The 19,767-nt window shown below is 38.0% G+C and overlaps 1 protein-coding gene across 1 annotated transcript in view; it reads left to right on the plus strand.

Moving 5' to 3' along the window:
• Positions 1-19,767, plus strand: part of CNGB3 (cyclic nucleotide gated channel subunit beta 3) — a 141,248-nt gene that overhangs the window by 111,052 nt on the left and 10,429 nt on the right. Inside the window, exon 15 of the mRNA XM_041769633.1 lies at positions 6,254-6,372. Within this exon, the coding sequence (XP_041625567.1) occupies positions 6,254-6,372 (119 nt within the window). The remainder of the gene's footprint in view (positions 1-6,253; positions 6,373-19,767) is intronic.

Raw genomic sequence — 19,767 nt, forward strand, 5'->3', positions numbered from 1 at the left:
CAATGTAAATATCAGATATTCTTATGATTTTTTAAAATACTATGCAAATGTAAGGTGTTGTTATTAACATTGATATTATGGAAATAACTATAATAAGATCCATCTGTCTTGGAATTTCTACTTTGATCTATCTTTATTAATAAATACATGCTTAATATTCTGCACAATGCAAAATTTAAAAATACTTCTTGCATTGCAGTTAGGAGACGCATATTCTAGGCTTCCTTTTGCTTCTAATTATTGTCATAGAGCTTTGGCTAGTCAACTGGCCTCACCTGTGCCTTTATTTTTCTTACTATAAAATGGAAATAATAGTCTTCCCTTACCCTCCTCATAAAAGTAATGGGAAGATAAAATGAGAAATTCAATGTCACAGATATTAACTAAGAGGTAGAGTCTGGAATTTAACCTAACAATTATAATATGACAAGAATTATTGTTCAGGAAAGGAACACAACCAGGGTGCTTGAGTGGCTCAATCAGTTGAATATCTGACCTTTGTGGGGCTCTGCACTCATCAGGGCGTCTCCTTGAGATTCTCTCCCTCTGCCCCTCCCCTCACTTGTGCCCCTCCCCTCACTTTTTTTTTCTTTTCTTTTTTTCTAAAAAAAAGGGGGGGGGAGAGGAATTAAGGGTTGTGAGTTGGAATATTATGTACATACTGACACAAAAGGTAACTTAGGCTCTAACAGATTGTTCAGGAGAATCTAAAGATACCTTAAGTTTTACGTTAATTTTCTATGAAGAAACTAAGATGGGGAACTAAATGTTAAAGACACAAGGAGTGTTTTATAACTTTTAATGAAGTGATCAGAAGTTCACTGGCTTGTTATAAAAGTTTAAAAAAAAAACAGAGCATTCTCAGCATTCCACATCTAATTAAGGTTATGAGGCTAAATCTGGGCACATTACTGTAAGATGTCTGGCACAGGAATTCAGATCTCCTAACCCCAGTTCATCAAAAGAAAACATTAGAACAGAGAATCAACAAGATAATGGTTAAGAAGAAAGCTACATAAATAAATCTTAAAAAGGGGGGTGGGGAGGAGAACAACCCTTTGTATTAAAGGACTTCAAAACTTCCCAGAAAATGGTTAAGCTATATTTCCCTCATTCATAAATGAGTGCCTATATCATAAGTCCTATGCTCGGTGCTAGAACAAAGTAAACATTGTCTCAGCCATCATATAACATAAACTATAATCAACATTGTTTAATCCTGAGTTAATTTCAATGTATTCTAATCTTTAGAAAACATGGCTAACAAGAATATTTAGTGAATACAAATAACCCAGTCCTGAGACTTTAACACAGCGCTTTTACAAATGACAGATCTTCTACTTTAACACAGTGCTTTTACAAATGACAGATCTTCTAAGCACAACATCTCCAAAGAAACGAGAGCTTTAAATGATACACTGGACCAGTTGGATTTTACAGGTATTCACAGAACTTTACATCCAAACACAGCTGAATACACATTCTTCTCAACTGCACATGGAACTTTCTCCAGAATAGACTGGGGTCACAAATCAGGTCTCAACTGATACCAAAAGATTGGGATTGTCCCCTACTTATTTTCAGACTATAATGCTTTGAAACTTGAACTCAATCACAAGAAGAAATTTGGAAGAAATTCAAACACGTGTAGGTTAAAGATAATCCTGCTAAAAGATGAAAAGGTCAATCAGAATATTAGAGAAGAATTAAAAAGATTCATGGAAACTAATGAGAATGAAGATACAACCGTTCAAAATACTTGGGATACAGCAAAAGCAGTTCTAAGAGGGAAATACATCGCAATACAAGCATCCCTCAAAAAATTGGAAAAAACTCAAATACACAAGCTAACCTTGCACCTAAAGGAACTGGAGAAAGAACAGCAAATAAAACCTACACCCAGGAGAAGAAGAGAGTTAATAAAGATTTGAGCAGAACTCAATGAAATTGAGACCAGAAGAACTGTGGAACAGATTAACAAAACCAGGAGTTGGTTCTTTGAAAGAATTAATAAGATAGATAAACCATTAGCAAGCCTTATTAAAAACAAAAGAGAAAAGACTCAAATTAATAAAATTACAAATGAAAAAGGAGAGATCACAACCAATATCAAGAAAATACAAACGATTTTAAAAACATATTATGAACAGCTATACGCCAATAAATTAGGCAATCTAGAAGAAATGGACACATTTCTGGAAAACCACAAACTACCAAAACTGGAAGAGGAAGAAATAGGAAATCTGAACAGGCCAATAACCAGGGAGGAAATTGAAGTTGTCATCAAAAACCTCCCAAGACACGAAAGTTCAGGGCCAGATGGCTTCCCAGGGGAATTCTATCAAACGTTTAAAGAAGAAACAATACCTATTCTACTAAAGCTGTTTTGGACAATAGAAAGGGACAGAATACTTCCAAACTCATCTTATGAAGCCAGTATCACCTTAATTCCAAAACCAAAGACCCCACCAAAAGGAGAATTATAGACCAATATCCCTGGTGAACACAGATGCAAAAATTCTCAACAAGATACTAGCCATTAGGATCCAACAGTACATTAAGAAGATTATTCATCATGACTAAATGGGATTTATCCCCAGATGCAAGGCTGGTCCAACACTCGTAAAGCAACCAACATGATATATCACATCAACAAGAGAAAAAACAAGAACCATATGATCCTCTCATTAGATGCAGAGAAAGCATTTGACAAAATACAGCATCCATTCCTGATCAAAACTCTTCAGAGTGTAGGGATAGAGGGAACATTCCTCAGCATCTTAAAAGCCATCTAAAAAGCCCACAGCAAATATCATTCTCAATGGGGAAACACTGGGAGCCTTTCCCTAAGATCAGGAACACGACAAGGCTGTCCGCTCCCACCACTGCTATTCAACATAGTACTAGAAGTCCTAGCCTCGGCAATCAGGCAACAAAAAGAAATAAAAGGCATTCAAATTGGCAAAGAAGAAGTCAAACTCCCTCTTTGCAGATGACATGATACTTACCTAGAAAACCCAAAAGACTGCATCCCAAGATTGCTAGAACTCATAAAGCAATTTGGCAGTGTGGCAGGATACAAAATCAATGCCCAGAAGTCAGTGGCATTTCTATACACTAACAATGAGACTGAAGAAAGAGAAATTAGGAGTCCATCCCATTTACAGTTGCACCCAAAAGCATAAGATACCTAGGAATAAACCTAACCAAACAGGTAAAGGATTTATACCATAAAAACTACAGCACACTTCTGAAAGAAATTGAGGAAGACACAAAGAGACAGAAAAATATTCCATGCTCCTGGATTGGAAGAATTCATATTGTGAAAATGTCAATGCTACCCAGGGCAATTTACACGTTTAATGCAATCCCTATCAAAATACCATGGACTTTCTTCAGAGAGTTGGAACAAATCATCTTAAGATTTGTGTGGAATCAGAAGAGACTCCGAATAGCCAGAGGAATATTAAAAAAGAAAACCAGAGCCGGGGGCATCACAATGCCAGATTTCAAGTTGTACTTCAAAGCTCTGATCATCAAGACAGTGTGGCACTGGCACAAAAACAGACACATAGATCAATGGAACAGAACAGAGAACCCAGAAATGGGCCCTCAACTCTATGGTCAACTAATATTCGACAAAGCAGGAAAGACTATCCACTGGAAAAAGGACAGTCTCTTCAATAAATGGTGCTAGGAAAATTGGACAGCCACGTGTAGAAGAATGAAACTAGACCATTCTCTTACACCATACACAAAGATAAACTCAAAATGGATGAAAGATCTAAATGTGAGTCAAGAATCCATCAAAATCCTAGAGGAGAACACAGGCAACACCCTTTTTGAACTTGGCTACAGCAACTTCTTGCAAGATACATCTATGAAGGCAAGGGAAACAAAAGCAAAATGAACTATTGGGACTTAATCAAGATAAAAAAGCTTCTGCACACCAAAAGAAACAGTCAATATAACTGAAAGACAACCTACAGAATGGGAGAAGATATTTGCAAATGACCTATCAGATAAAGGGCTAGTATCCAAGATCTATAAAGAACTTCTTAAACTCAACAGCAAAGAATCAAAGAATCCAATCATGAATTGGGAAAAAGACATGAACAGAAATTTCACCAAAGAAGACATAGACATAGCCAACAAGCACATGAGAAAATGCTCCGCATCACTTGCCCTCAGGGAAATACCAATCAAAGCCACAATGAGATACCACCTCACACCAGTGAGAATGGGGAAAATTAACAAGACAGGAAACAACAGATGTTGGAGAGGATGTGGAGAAAGGGGAACCCTCTTGCACTGTTGGTGGGAATGTGACCTGGTGCAGCCACTCTGGAAAACTGGGTGGAGGTTCCTCAAAGAGGTAAAAATAGAGCTACCCTATGACCCAGTAATTGCACTGTTGGGGATTTACCCCAAAGATACAGATGCAGGGAAATGGCAGGACACCTGCACCCCAATGTTTATAGTAGCAGTGTCCACCATAGGCAAACTGTGGAAGAAGCCACGATGTCCATCGACAGATGAATGGATACAGAAGATGTGGTCTGTATATACAATGGAATATTCCTCAGCCATTAGAAACAACAAATATCCACCATTTGCTTCAACGTGGATGGAACTGGAGGGCATTATGCTGAGTGAAGTAAGTCCATCGGAGAAGGACAAACATTATATGGTCTCATTCATTTGGGGAATATAAAAAATAGTGAAAGGGAATAAAGGGGAAAGGAGAGAAAATGAGTGGGAAATATCAGAGAGGGAGACAACATGAGAGACACCTAACTCTGGGAAATGAACAAGGGGTGGTGGAAGGGGGAGGTGGGCAGGGGTTGGGGTGACTGGGTGACGGGCACTGAGGGGGGCACTTGACGGGATGAGCACTGGGTGTTATGCTATATGTTGGCAAATTGAACTCCAATAAAAAAATTAAAAAAAAAAACAACAATCCAGTCCCTCCCTGAACCAAGTAAGTAAATTTATTGTATTCATGATATTATTTTATATCTCAAGGTAATCAAAATCCAATTCACTAAGACTTACAGGTGTTATTATCCAAATAGTTTGCCTAGTATTATACAAACTGGCTTATTTAGAATTTAACACTTTTTCTTCACCCAAATGCTATTTAGGTCTCTTGTAAGACATATTAATTTTTTTTGGATCTTGGAGTGAAAAGAGATGTTCAAAGGGTCCCACACAAAAAGGGGGGTCCCGCAGCCACCCATTAGTTTAGTGATTTGCACGATTCAACATAAAGTTACATATATAGCTTAAGATTTCTTATAGCAAAGCATATAGTGCAGGATAGGAATAAAAAGTTATATGTAGACAAAGACTAGAAATATCAGGTGCATGCTTCCTAGGTCCTACTTCTGAGAGGGTCATAAGGACACATTTTTCTCTCCCGCTGTAGACCTAAAGAGAAAAACAAAATGTCTCCACTGAGGGAAGGCCATCAGAGGTCAAAAGTTGTTAAATGATACTGATCACATAGCTACATGACTAGCCATGATTCAGACTCCAAACCAGATACCAAATATACATCATAAATTTTTGTGTTTATATTAAACAATGTTGACAGCCTGGTACATCCTATCACACTGCCCCAGGCATACACAATAACACCATTAACCAGTGACTATGTGAACATTCCAGGAGCTTAGTTCTCAGGACTTGAACAAGTGTCACTGCCGTGGCTCCAAGAATCCCCAGAGATAAGCAAGACTGAGTAAAACAATTGATGCATTAACACTTTCCTTTCAATATGGAACAAGAAAAATAGCTGAAAGGTTTGCTGTGCTCAGACATCAATGTTATAGGCAGAAGGGTAGAGTTAGCCTTTGAATGGCTGTAGCCTATGCCCTTTTGATACACCAAGCACCTTCCTCAAAGCATAGCAGTGAACATCAAAGCCTGAGTGATTATGCTTGCAACCTCTTATTTCCTCTACCCATATCCATTCCTGAAACAATGTGCTGACTGAAACATCTTCACCTGTCCAGTGGTAGCATACAGTGCTTATATGTTGGGAAGTGTCACTTTCCTAATCATTTTTGTTCACATGATATGTGCAACCAATGTCTATAACTACCTCAAGTCTTAAGATCATTACTTTTACATTGATATTTTTTGCTTTCCTGCTTACATTTATTCCTCGTAAGAGTTTATATTTCTTCATTTGGGACATAATTGTCAAGAGTTAAGTGACTGCCATTTCCTCTTTATATTTGGCATACAGGGAGAAATTGGCAAGGAAATGTATATCATCAAGCAAGGAGAAGTCCAAGTTCTTGGAGGTTCTGATGGTGCCCAAGTTCTGGTTACTCTGAAAGCTGGAGCAGTGTTTGGAGAAATCAGGTATTTTAAAGACACATTATAAGTATTGAAGTCTATTATTTGTCATAAAAGAAAAATCTTAGGTCATAAATAACAAAGCTCCTGCTTAAACTTGGCAAAGGTTTTATTGTTCTGAGAGCATTGGTATAATGATTTTCACATTTCTACTTATCCCTTCTTCCCACAAAGACCTAGCTCATTCAGCTCTTTAGTCCCAGGACCTAATCAGTGCCTGGCATAGGGTAAATACCCAGTACATGTTGAATATGTATACATGTGAATGAATGCTGAAAGAAAAGGTTAGTAGTTGTCAGATTGTTAGAAAACTTAAAGTCGGGTTAAGAGAGCAATTTTGAGTAGGCCAAGGAAGTAAACAACACAATACAGGTCTTTTAGGCCATGGTAAGGAATTTGTATTTTACTCTAAATATAAATGGATACCAGTTGAGGATTTTAGGCAAAAGAATGATACAGTTTGAATTATGATTTCAAATGACCACTCCAACAGCTATGTGGAGAAGAGACAGTAGAAGAACAAGAATAAAATAGAGGAAACCAATTAAAAGTCAGTTGTAGTGTTTCCAATAAAATATGATGGAGTCTTGGTACTAGGATGCGGGCTCTTAAGGTGAAGAGAAGAGTGTACTATCAGGCAGTTATTGATATATCAATTTCAGAATTGAGAAAATTGCAACTTCAAGGCACCAATTATCTTGCCCAGGATCATATAGCTAATAAGTGGAAGAGACAACATTCACACCTGAGTTTTGTGGATCAGGGTCCAGTGATCTTTCTACCAGACCACAGAAGAAAGATATTTATCCAAACTCTGACTTCAGAGCTGCTAAGAAGTTATCTTCAGCATTCCAGAGATATGGATAATTTCAGATGACCTCATATTAGTGTATTTCCTTAGAATGTTGAAGCCTATTATTTCTCTGCTGATAATGTGGATTCTATTTTTTTTTATTTTTTTCTCCTTGCTTAAAATAGAATGGATACTCCTGTGAGGGTCCTACTTTGGGGCAATGATGGAAACGTTTCTCAGAATGTCCAATATTTTAGTCTTTTGCTTATTTTCTATTGCTTCTTTACTAGAAGTCCTTGCAAAAGTGAATTAATATTTTAGTGACTTAATAGCCACTGTAATCTTCAAGGTCATAAAACATGCAACAGTCTAATCTGAAGCATTACAGAAATTAATTAGCTGACCTCTCTCAAGGGTTGAGTACTCCTTGAAGAATAAAGCTTTATAAATACAAGTGTGTTAATTGCTGATATTATCATCACAGGAGGAAATACTCTAGGAATAGATTCCAGGTGCTGCTGAGCTGCAGTTGAAAAGAATCTTAGGTTTTGACAGTAGCTTCTCAAATAAATCTATTACCACTTGGTTTCTAAGGCCAAATTGAAACCAGTAGACAAGGCAAGCTCTAAACTTGCTCAATAGTCTGGTTGGTTTAAAAAAAAAAAACAAAAAACAGCCTGGTTGGTTTAAGCAAAAGGCAGCTTTTTGTCTTGATTCTTTTCTTGGCTATAGTTGAGGAGAAACGGGATGTTCTGGCTCTTCCCAGATACCCACAGGCTTCATAGGCCCACAGCTGTCATACGTCCCTGGAACTCTTATTATTTATTCCAGTGATGGAGGCATGCCTGCCAAACATCTAGATACTGGAAAGATCTGGTGATGGTGTTTACTACTCAAAAATGCTGGGACCTTTGTTAAAATTAACTACATCCAGCACTATCATATAGCTTTTTAATGAACGTTCTTTTCTTTAAGGAAAAAAAAATAAGAAAGAAAAGAATTGAGGACTTTCAAGGACATTATATATTAATCTAAAAGAGCAAACCTCTGGCTAAAATAGATTTACAGCCTGTCAAGGAGAAAACCCAGACCACACTTCCAATTAATATCTGAAGAGTGCAGACACCCCACTTTTAATAGACAGACCTTGGGTCTGCCAAAAGGTGGTCTTATAGTAGTTCAGACTCCATTGTTTTCCTTATGCGTATCCTAGATGCCAAGTTTTATTCACCAAATGTATTTAACCACTTCCTATCTTCCTTCTGCATGTCACCATTCCTGAAACGCACCTGAATTTTTTCTATTGGTATTGTTATTGTGATTTTTTTTAAAGATTTTATTTATTTATTCATGAGAGACACACCGAGAGAAAGAGGCAGAGACACAGGCAGACGGAGAAGCAGGCTCCACGCAGGGAGCCCGACGTGGGCCTTGATCCCAGGTCTCCAGGATCACGCCCTGGGCTGGAGGCCGCGCTAAACCACTGAGCCACCCGGGCTGCCCGCTATTGTGATTTCAATAGAATTCCTTACTGGTTTCATATCTCTTTGGAATGTCCTCCCCCTGGAAAATATCTACTCACTCTTCAAGACTCAATTCAAGGGTCACCTTCCTGAAGCCATTTCTAACCAACCCCAAAACAACTAGTTGCTCCCTGTTCTATGCTTCCATACTATTTTATTCATGACTTTACTATGGTAGTTACCATTGATTTATACCTAATTTGTCCAGAGGGATCTCCCCAACAGATGAAGCTATTAAAACATAAGAATTAGAACTTTCCATCTTTGGGATGCCTGGGTGTCTCAGCAGTTGAGTGCCTGCCTTTGGGTCAGGGCATGATCCCGGAGTCCCGGGATGGGGGTCCTACATCGGGCTTCTGCATGGAGCCTGCTTCTCCCTCTGCCTGTGCCTCTGCCTCTCTCTCTCTCTCTCTCTCTCTCTCTCTCTCATGAATAAATAACTAAATAAAATATTTTAAAAAAAGAACTTTCTATCTTCATTTCACCAGCAGCTACATAAAAATAATAAAAATAATACAGTAGGCCAGTAACATCATCAAGGTGGCAAGGTAAGTTCTTCCTGACCTTGCTCCCTGTCATAAGCATAAATAAGAACTATTAGAAAACCAGACACCACTGAGAGAATCCTAGAACACATGGGTGAAGCTGAAACACCCTCTGCACCACAGAAACCAAAATATTGCATTAGAAGGGTAAGAGAAGTGACTACGCAGAGAGTGACCACATCCCCCCTCCCCAAGGCCAGCATAGCACCCTGCAGAGGTCTCCCCAGAGCCTCCAGTTTCTCCACTGTGAAAAGAGAATCCAAGAAGGACAAACACTCCCCAAGCATTGTGGGAGCCCGTACTCTGATCTTTCACCACAGGAATTGAAGGAGAATCTGTGAGTTTCAACTCCTGGGAATCTGGACTGTGATGGAGAAGAGGTGAGTGGCTTGCAAGAGCCAGCAAGTGGAATTCATACCTGCCATGCCCAATTAGTAATCCCACCCAGAAGCTTTGCAGAACCAAACTGGGAATGCACTCTGACCAGGGAACTCAGCAAAATGCAGATTTGTCTGAGTCTAATACTCAAACAGAGAAGTTTGCAAGCCTTAGGGCCCCATTTGCCCTCATCCAGGCAAGGAGCTGAATCAGTATGACCCGCCATGGAGAGTCTTTGGACCCATCTGGCCAGAAGGGCTAGTGACAACTCCTGGAAGCAGTGTGGGTAGTGGTACCCAAGGCAAGAGGTGAGCAGAAAGAGTTGAACACCCCCCCCAGAAAAGCCAGTCCTAGGCATGGGGCATTCCCATGATAAGCACAGGCAGGGGGATTAATTCACAGTCCAGGCTGAAGGTAGCTCTCCTCCCCCACAGAGCCCGTTGAGGAAATTTAGAATAGCCTAGAGCAGTCCCTTTCCCTCCCACTCCAGCAAGAGAGCTAAGACATAGCCCCACTTGCTGTGGAGAGTGCTTTCTGGTCCCATCTAACCAATAAGGCTTGGAGACAATACCTGGAAACTGCGCTGGCCCAGTGGCACTCAAGCCACTCAATCAAAGTAGGCAGGCAGAGCTGATAGTTGGCAAAGCCAAGCCAATGGCCCTGTTCAGTTAGGGAACTTGGGGTGCAGGTTGGCTTGAGTTCTCAAACAATGATCTGTACCTACTTTAGAGCTGCTTTTCCTGGTGTGCTCAGAGAATCTAATTCCTCACCCCTGTTTATTGCTGACTACAGCCTTTAGTCTATGCAACTAGGGAACCCAACCAGAGCACACAGGAAGCTACATAGCCCATTCAGCTTCCCTGTGTACAAGTGGCACTTGAACAGAGAACATGGCCCAGAACTTCCCCCATCTAAAGAGAAAAATCAGTGGCCACCTAACCAAAGAATTCAGTACACACTCTGACCTGATTCAGGTCCCCAAACAATAAACTGGGTCCCATCCTGCTGCTGTGTTATATCAGGGAAGCTAATAGCACCACCTACTACTGAATAGTATACCCAGTCCAGGCCATCTAATAAACGGGACCAGAGAATCCAGGCAACCCTGGAGCCCATCCTACAGCTTCACTTGGATAGGAAACCAAGCCAGCAGTCCTGTCCAACTGTTCTCAGCCAGTGGCACAATCCCCCATCTCCATCCTTAGAATTTGAACAGTGGCAGCACATAAAAATTGACTGTAATAGCAGGACACACTTGCCCAAGGACATACCAGCAGACACCCAGAAACCCAAACTGAACTGACTAGTGAAGAACTGTCTCTGACAAAGCAAACTTACAAAGTCTGGAATTGGAGCCCAATTATTAAAATGTGCAGATAATATTGTAAGAACTCAAGGATCATGGAAAATCAGATAAATATGACAACACCAAAGGAAATTAATAAAGCTCTAATAACTGATCCTAAAGAAACAGAGATCTATGAACTGTCAGACAAAGAATTCAAAATAATCCTTTTAAGAAAGTTCAGCGAACTACAAGGAAACATGGATACACGATTAAACAAAATTAGGAAAACAATGCATAAGCAAAATAAGAAGTTCAACCAAAGAAATAGAATGATAAAAAAAACAAATACATGAATTGAAAAACACAGTAATTGAACTGAAGAATTCAATAGACAGTTTCAAAAATAGATTCAACCACACAGAAGTATCAGTGTGATCTATGGGATACGACTTTGAAAATTACCCAGAAGAGCAAAGAGAAAAAAGAGGGGAAAAAGTGGGAAAAAGCCTACAGAAATTATAGGACACAATGATGTTTCGATACACTAACCCTTAATTGTTTTATAATGACCTTCTTTGTCTCCTTTTTACCATTTTTAACTTAAAGTCTATTTTGTCTGATATAAATATAGCTACACTAACTCAAAAAGATAACTACAACTTCATGTTCATTGCAACAGTGTTTACAATAGCCAAACTATGGAAATAACCTAAGAATCCACTGATGGGTGGATAAAGAAGTTATATTCATATATATGTGAATATTATTCAGCTATAAGAAATCTTGCTTTTTGTAATAATGTGGATGGACCCTGAAGGCATTATGCTAAGTGAAATAGGTCAGGACAGAGAAAGAAAAATATTCTATGATCTCAGGTATATGTAGAATCTTAAAAATAAAAGAAGAAAATATTCATTAAAAAGATTTGTGATTACCAGAGGCAGAGAGTGGGAGGAAAGGGAATTGGAGAAAAGTGGTCAAAAGGTACAAACTTCCACTTGTAAGATAAATAGGTACTAGAGTTGTAATAAACAACATGATAACTACAGCTAACGCTTCTGTGTGATAGGTAGGAGAGTTGTTAAGAGAGTAAATCCTAAGAGTTCCCATCACAAGAAAATTTTTTTCCTTTTTTTTCCTTTTTTCTTTCTTTTCTTTATATTGTACCTATATGAGCAGATGAATGTAAGTTAACCTACTGTAGTAACCACTTTATGATATATGTAAATCAAATCATCATGCAGTATGCCTTAAATTTATACGCTGATGCATGTCAATTGTTTCTCAATGAACCTAGAATTAAAAAACTATACAATAAATATTGATTTTCATCGATATCCTGCCTCCTTTCAAAAATAATTTGTAGGTATAAAATTATATCCAGGATCCCTTACAGCATAATGTGAAGTGCCATGCACTGGGGCACCTGGATGGCTCAGTCAGTTGAGCATCTGCCTTCAGCTCAGTTCATGATCTCAGGATCCTGGGATTGAGCCTCAAGTCAGGCATCCTGCTCAGTGGGGGACCTGCTTCTCTCTGCCACTTCCCCTGCTTGTGCTCTCTCAAGCTCCTTCTCCCTGTCTCTCTCTGTCGAATAAATAAATAAAACCTTAAAAAAGAAGAAAGAAAGAAAGAAAGAAGAAAGAAAGAAAGAAAGAAAGAAAGAAAGAAAAAGAAAAAAGAAAAGAAAAGAAAGAAAAGAAGAGAAAAGAAAAGAAAGAAAAGAAAAGAAAAGAAAGAAAAGAAAAGAAAAGAAAAGAAAAGAAAAAAAGAAAAAGAAAAGAAGCCATGCATGACATGGTAAACAAGAATGGCAAACAAGACACAGTTGCTTCCCTGAAGAGCCTTACAAATAGATGAGACAAGAAAATAAAAGATTCCAATACCAGGTGGTGAAATATATGGATTGCATCCAATGATGGAGTATACACAAGATTTTATAGAGTAGAAGGCTTCAAAATGACCAATATCCCCTGGATTTCTTGAGCTTATTTGGGAACTGAGGAAAGATTTCAGCGCTCCTCAAATGGCACATGCAGACAATAATATGTGCACAATGTCAATCCTGGTAGTCCCTACTATAGGATATATAAAGGATTATTCACATAATGCCTGTAGTGGTTGCATGGTGACCCCCACAAAGATACATCCATGCCCTAACCTCTGGAACTTATGAATGTAATCTTACTTGAGGATGGGGAAAGCCTCTTTACAGATGTAATTAAGTTAAAGATCTCAAGACAAGATCATTCTCAATTATCTGGATGGCCCATAAATCAAATGATAAGTGTCCTCACTTGAGACAGAAGAGGAAGACACACAGACACAGGAGGATGAGAGAAAGGCCATCTGAAGACTGAGGCAGAAATTGGAATTATGTAGTCACAGCCAAGGAATTCCTGGAGCCACCAGGAGTGAAAGAGGCAAGAAAACATTCTTCCGTAGATTCTTTGGAGGGAGCCCAGCATTCCCAATACCCTGATTTAGGACTTCAGGCCTCCAGAATTGTGAGAGAATACATTTTTATTTTGTAAGTCACTGGTTTTGTGGCAGTCTGTTAAAGCAGCCCTAGGGAAAAAAAATACAGAACTCCTTAAATTGTTAAATTTAAAATTTTTTACTGGGAAATAAAAAGGCATGCTTGACACCTCCCTCTACTCACCCTACATGGCCAGTGCACCTCCAAGACCTATCAATCTTACCTTCTTGGTATGTCTCCAATCATTTGCATCTTACCATCTCCACTGATCCTGCTTTGGTCCAAACCACCTCCACCTCTCATTAGACAACTTTAGTGGCCTACTCTGCATCTCCTACTCCAGTACCCACATCTTCTGCAATCCAGTCTCCACTCTGCAGCCAGAGAGATCTTTTGGAAACCCACAGATATGATCATGTCCCTGCCCTTGTGCTTAAAACAATTTAATGCTTTTATACTGTTTTTAGGAATAAGAACAAAGTCCTTATCCTGGCCTACAAGATCCTACAGAAGCTAGCCACTGCCCACATCTCTGCTTCACATTGCACCCCACTCCCTGTGCTCTCTTTAGTTCAAACTTCAGTTCCCTGAATATATCACATGCCCTATGACCATGGGGAGTTTTTCACACATGCTGATACCTCTGTCTGGACACTTTCTCGCCTCCTTTACTTAATCTCAGCTTCTTTCAGAACTTCCTATTCTCACTACAGGAACCTCCCAGTTCTCCTTGCTGTGTGCTCTCGTCAGACTATATTCCTTTCTTTCTGAGAGCTTATCTTTCTAATTATGTCCTCACTGGTGCATTTATTTCTTTGATGTTTTTCTTCCTCACTAAATTGTAAGCACCAGGACTACTGTGAATTGTAAGCACCAGGAATGGTTGTGCCATTTGTGCTCTGCATCAGGATGTCCAGTGAGGGACCATACTCCACTCCTGACTCATGATCCCTCTTCTTCATGCTCTTCTTCATGCTCTTCTTCACGCACAGGTACTCTTTACTTTGCAAATGGGAGCATTTTTCTGGCCAGGCTTTGTGCCCATAGGACTGTATGTGCCCAGAAAAGCTACATTTTTCTATTTTGCACAAAGGCACAGGTTTCCAGGGACAATAGCAGACATCACATTTGGTTTGTTCTGCACTCAATTCCCAGCCCTTAGGGCAGTGCCTGGCCCACACAGTACCTAATAAATAGTTATTCGATAAATAAGTGAATCTAATTATCTTTCTATCTTTGCATATTTATTAATACACAATCATTTTTGTCATTAATATGCATATTCATTCAGCCTTTTGCCCTTTTCGTCAATTTTTATTATTAAGAATAGCACTGCTGTGTTTATCTTTATAAAATTACTTTACTTTTTTTCTTTGAGGTTTATTCCCAAAAGTGAAATAACTAGGTCAAAAGGTAGAAACATTTCTATAACTCTTGTAAAATATGGGCAGATTATTTTCCAGAAAAATTGAATCAATTTACAATACAACACGCAATGTATAGCTATTTTTCCCTACCATCACTGCTATTACTTTATTAATTCTCATTGGTTTTGCATTTTAATAGGTTGTTTTAATTTACACTCTTTCTAAATAGTGCCTGGAAAATAATAGGTCCACAATAAACATTTTCTAAATGAATTAATTTTCTATGGACCTATTTATTTTCATAAATGTGATTATTTATTTACCTTCTGTATTTCTTTTTTCACCATCCTTTTTTCATCATATGTAACACATTATTGAGTAGAATTTAGGCATTGATGTATTTTTATATTTTTTTATTTAAATTCAATTAGCCAACATGAAGTACATACTTAGTTTTAGATGTGGTATTCAATGATTTATCATATTTATCAATGATATAACACCCAGTGCTTACATCATGTTTTAGATAGTGTAATCTTCATTTAAAATATTTAAATTCTAATGTTTCACTGGTTTTATTGGTCAAATCATCCATTCCCAGGATGCTTTTTTGATATTTACTTTATGTCATTGTGAAAAGGCCAGATTTTTGAAAAAATAATTTTAAACTTTTTTCCCTCATGTTTCCCTATTTCTCCTGAACACTCAGTTTTTAAAATAGGAGTACCAGAGAATACTTCTAGTTCAACGATGTTAATTCCATGTTCTTACTCTTCATCAGACTAATTCTCTTATCGCTTACCCCTCATGGCCTGATGCCACCCTCAGCCCCTTTCCCTAAAGACAGAAAGAGCAGCTTCACTAGAACATGAGCAAGGGTAAGAAATCTTGGTTAATATTGAGAAAGAAAATTCTTCATTTGTTTTTTCCTATCGCAAACCTGTAAATACTTTCTGTATTAAAAATACGTATTTGTATTTTCACTACATCCTTTTGTAGACCATCTCTTAGATTGTGAAGCAACTTTTTACTTAAAGCAAAAAGCAAACCTCATCTAAGTTTCACAATATTCCTGTGAACAACTCTATTATCAGTACCATTATTAAAACATGTATTCAAATATCCTAAGGATACCTCCTAAAGTAACTTTGTCTGGTGTCTCTAATTCTATGAAAATCAAGGTTCCTTACCACATTTGGAACAGCAGAGATGAAGTCCAGATTCTAACAGTCAGATGTTGACATAGCTTATCATGCCAGCCTGACCAGCTTCCTCATTTATTTTTTCTAAAGTCCATGGGCAAATAAATATGTGTCATTAAAATAACACCAATGACTTCATTGGCAGCAATAGAGTTCAAGTGTAAAGAAAAGGTCTCTTGATTAATCAACTCTGGTCTTACATTTGAATTTTAACAATGAAACTCATAGTATATGTTGTCTAATAAGTTGCTTCATGAATTCTGGACCTCAGTTATTATGTCAATAGGTATAGGTAAGAACTTACATCACCATATTAGTGTGGTCGTTAATATAGGTCATTGTTAGTTATTTTGACTCCAAAAAAACTCTTAGATAAGCTAATATATAGTATGTTTGATATGGTATTTTTAGCCAGAGTATAAATTGAAGAGTATTCTCCTGAGCACTTGAAAGTATACCAGTAAACAGGGCATGGAATAAAATGTACATATTATTCTTGTTTTCCTTTCCACATCCTTAGAATCTTTACCTAGATTCTTCATTGTTCATCCACCTCCTCTGAGGCCAGAGGAACTCTATTATCAAGACCTGCTAGGGGAAAAAGGGCTTTGGGGTTTGTATCAGTGAAATCTAAACTCTCTAACTTTGATGAAAGTCCACACATACAGATTTGTCTCAAGCTATTAAAAAAAAAATTCTAGGCTAACGTGTGTTTGCCTTGCAGTGGTTTTATGAATATCAAAGTATCTGCAAAGAGCAAGCAGCTTGGGCAGAGGTGACACTAGAACATCCTCTGATATTTGCTCACCTACAAAAGTTTTGTTAGAATTTATTTTTAGTGAAGTGGTAAAAATTTTCAAGCAACGAAATGTTTTCCAATAACAATGAAAGGGATAAAAGAGTATCTCAGAAAAAAGCTACACAGATGATCTAACCTCCTGCCCTCTGAATATAATCCACTTGGAAATTTGCTTAATGAGAACAGACATTTGAAGTTTTAATCTCCCACTCAGCATTTCCATTGACTATACTCAAAGAGAGTTTTATTTCTATTCCAGGAAATGATTCTACACAGAAAAAAAAAATGCTTTTAAACCAAAAATATCTTTATTTTAGGAAACATTCTCATTTTTTACATTTAAAGCATTTGCCATTTGAGGTTTTTTTCACAATTTATTAATTTATTTTAGAGAGAGAGAGTGCGAGCAGGGGGAGGGACATAGGGAGAGGGAGAGAGAGAATCCCAAGCAGACTCCCCACTGAGCATGGAGCCCGATGCAGGGCTCTACTTTACAACCCCAAGATCATGCATGACCAGAGCCAAAATCAAGAGTCAGACACTTAATGAACTGAGCGACCCAGGAACCCTGCATCTGCCAATTTGAACTGCATTTACCTTTTTAAAAAAACTTTATATGAGTTTGCATCCCAACTCTACAACTTATGAGCTGTGTGACTCTGGGGAAGTTACTCAGCTAAGACTTCATTTCTTCATCAGTCAAAATGGATTAATAATAATATATAACTATCCCATAGGGTTGGAAAGCATTATATGTATTAATACATAAAAAAGAATGTAGAAGGTCCCTGGGTGGCTCAGTCCATTAAGCATTGGACTCTTGGGTTTAGCTCAGGTCATATCTCAAGGTTGTGAGATTGAGCCCCGCCTCATGCTCTGCAATGAGCATGGAGCCTGCTTGAGATTCTCTCTCATTCCCTTTCCTTCTGCCCCTCCCCTACTTGCACTCTCTCTTAAATAAATAAAATCTCTTTTCTCTTAAATAAATAAAATCTTTAAACGAAATAAAGAACTAAAAAAAAAGACCTTAGAAAAATACCTAACTCATAGTAAGCACTCAAAAATATTAGCTAGTAATATTACTGTATTTGCTACTCTAACACCCATCACCCACACTTATCCCACTCCTCGATTATAAGCAATTAATGGATAGATGTTAATCATCTTTATAGTCAGAGAAGTTAGCCTTATATCTTGCTCATTATGGAATATGGCCTTTCTAAACACTCCTAATTTACCTCTAATTTCTCTTTTGCTTTTCAATTTATACAGTGAATGCCTTACATTCTCCCACATGATAGGCTCTAAGGCATAATGTTCTGTACAATCGCAAACTCATAAAAAAGACTATCAAAAGTCCAGCTGAGAAAAAAAATGTTTAAGGGGATTATTTGTACTGTGTATATTCTAGGTGCAACAAAGAGAAAATAAATTACCTGGAACACATCATATTGATGCCCCTCCTCACCTACAGAATTATTCTTACTGAAGTGAATTTTAGAGTGACATGCAGCCTTTACTGAGGACCATATGACTGTTTTAGCAAACTTGTTTTTGTATCTATCATAAAAATATGAGAATAGTGTTCACCATTTATATGTGGTCTCTCTACTAAGCCCATTAAGAGACATTTTTATCTGCCTTAAAGCCAAGAATTCATCCATTTTTATGGTATAAAAGACTTAGAGTCAAATTTGAAGCCCTCTTATAGCAAAGTTTGCATTTTTGCATGAATCCCATTTAATGTTTCCATTCTTGTTTTTCTTTTGCTCTTCCATTCAATTTATGCCCAATTCATGCCCCCTCTGCATTCTACTTATTTGTGTGAGTGCTTTCTGGATACACTAGCTCTGCTAAAAAGTGTGGTGCAGGCTGTGCACTGCACAACTCCAGTTAGCTCCAGTCACATAGTCTATGTATGCAGTGCACAACTTATGATGCCATATGTGGCAACTCTGGAAAAAGGCTGAGAATAAATGACTGACTAAGAACTATCTGAATATTCTAGCTCTCTGTGATTTGTATATATCATATATATATTATATATAAATTATATATACATACATACACATATGTGATCTCCATGTTACTATTTATTTCTGCATTTACAGAGTTTTGCACATATAGGTTCTCTCATCCTGAATATACCTTCTCTTTCTGACAGTCACACAACTGGTTTCACTTACTTATCCACACACTAGTGCTATGTATAGTACTACTAGTACTATGATGGTTAATTTTATGTGTCAACTTAACTAGACTAAGAGATGTCCAGATAGCTGATTAAACATTATTTCTGGGTGTGTCTGTGAGGGTGTTTAGGAAAGAGGTTAGCATTTGAAGAGATTGAGTAAAGAAGATCATCCTCACTAATGCAGGTGGGATCATCCAATCCACTGAAGTACTGAAAAGGCGAAGGAAAGGCTAATTCGCTCTCTCTGTTTAAGCTGAGACATCCTTCTTCTCTTGCCCTTAGACATCAGATATCAACACTCTTGGTTCTTGGACTTTCAGGCCCAGACCTGGATTTACACTAAAGCCTTCCCCCTAATCCCTCTTAGTCCAATTACACCACCAGCTTTCCTGGTTCTCCAGCTTGCAGATGGCAGATTGTAGGACTTCTCAGCCTCCATAACAATTCCCGTAATAAATCTCCTCTTATGTATATCTGTATATATCCTATTTTTTCTGTTTTTCTGAAGAACCTCAAGTAATACAAAGTTATATTTATTATAACTTGTTACAATTATATACTACAAATTAGAGTTTAAAATTTTTCAGCCAGGGATGCCTGGGTGGCTTGGTCGGTTAGACATCTACCTTCAGCTCAGGTCATGATCCCAGGGTCCTGAGATTGAGCCCTGAATTGGGCTCCCTGCTCAGTGGAAAGTCTGCTTCTCCCTCTGCTGCTCCCCCTGCTTGTGTTCTTTTTCTTTCTATCTCTTTTAAATAATTTTTTTAATCTTTAAAATATTTCAACCAGGGATGTGGAGAAAGGAGAACCCTCTTACACTGTAAGTAAGAATG

The sequence above is a fragment of the Vulpes lagopus genome, chromosome 9, assembly GCF_018345385.1.
Source record: "Vulpes lagopus strain Blue_001 chromosome 9, ASM1834538v1, whole genome shotgun sequence".
NCBI classification, from domain to species: domain Eukaryota; kingdom Metazoa; phylum Chordata; class Mammalia; order Carnivora; family Canidae; genus Vulpes; species Vulpes lagopus.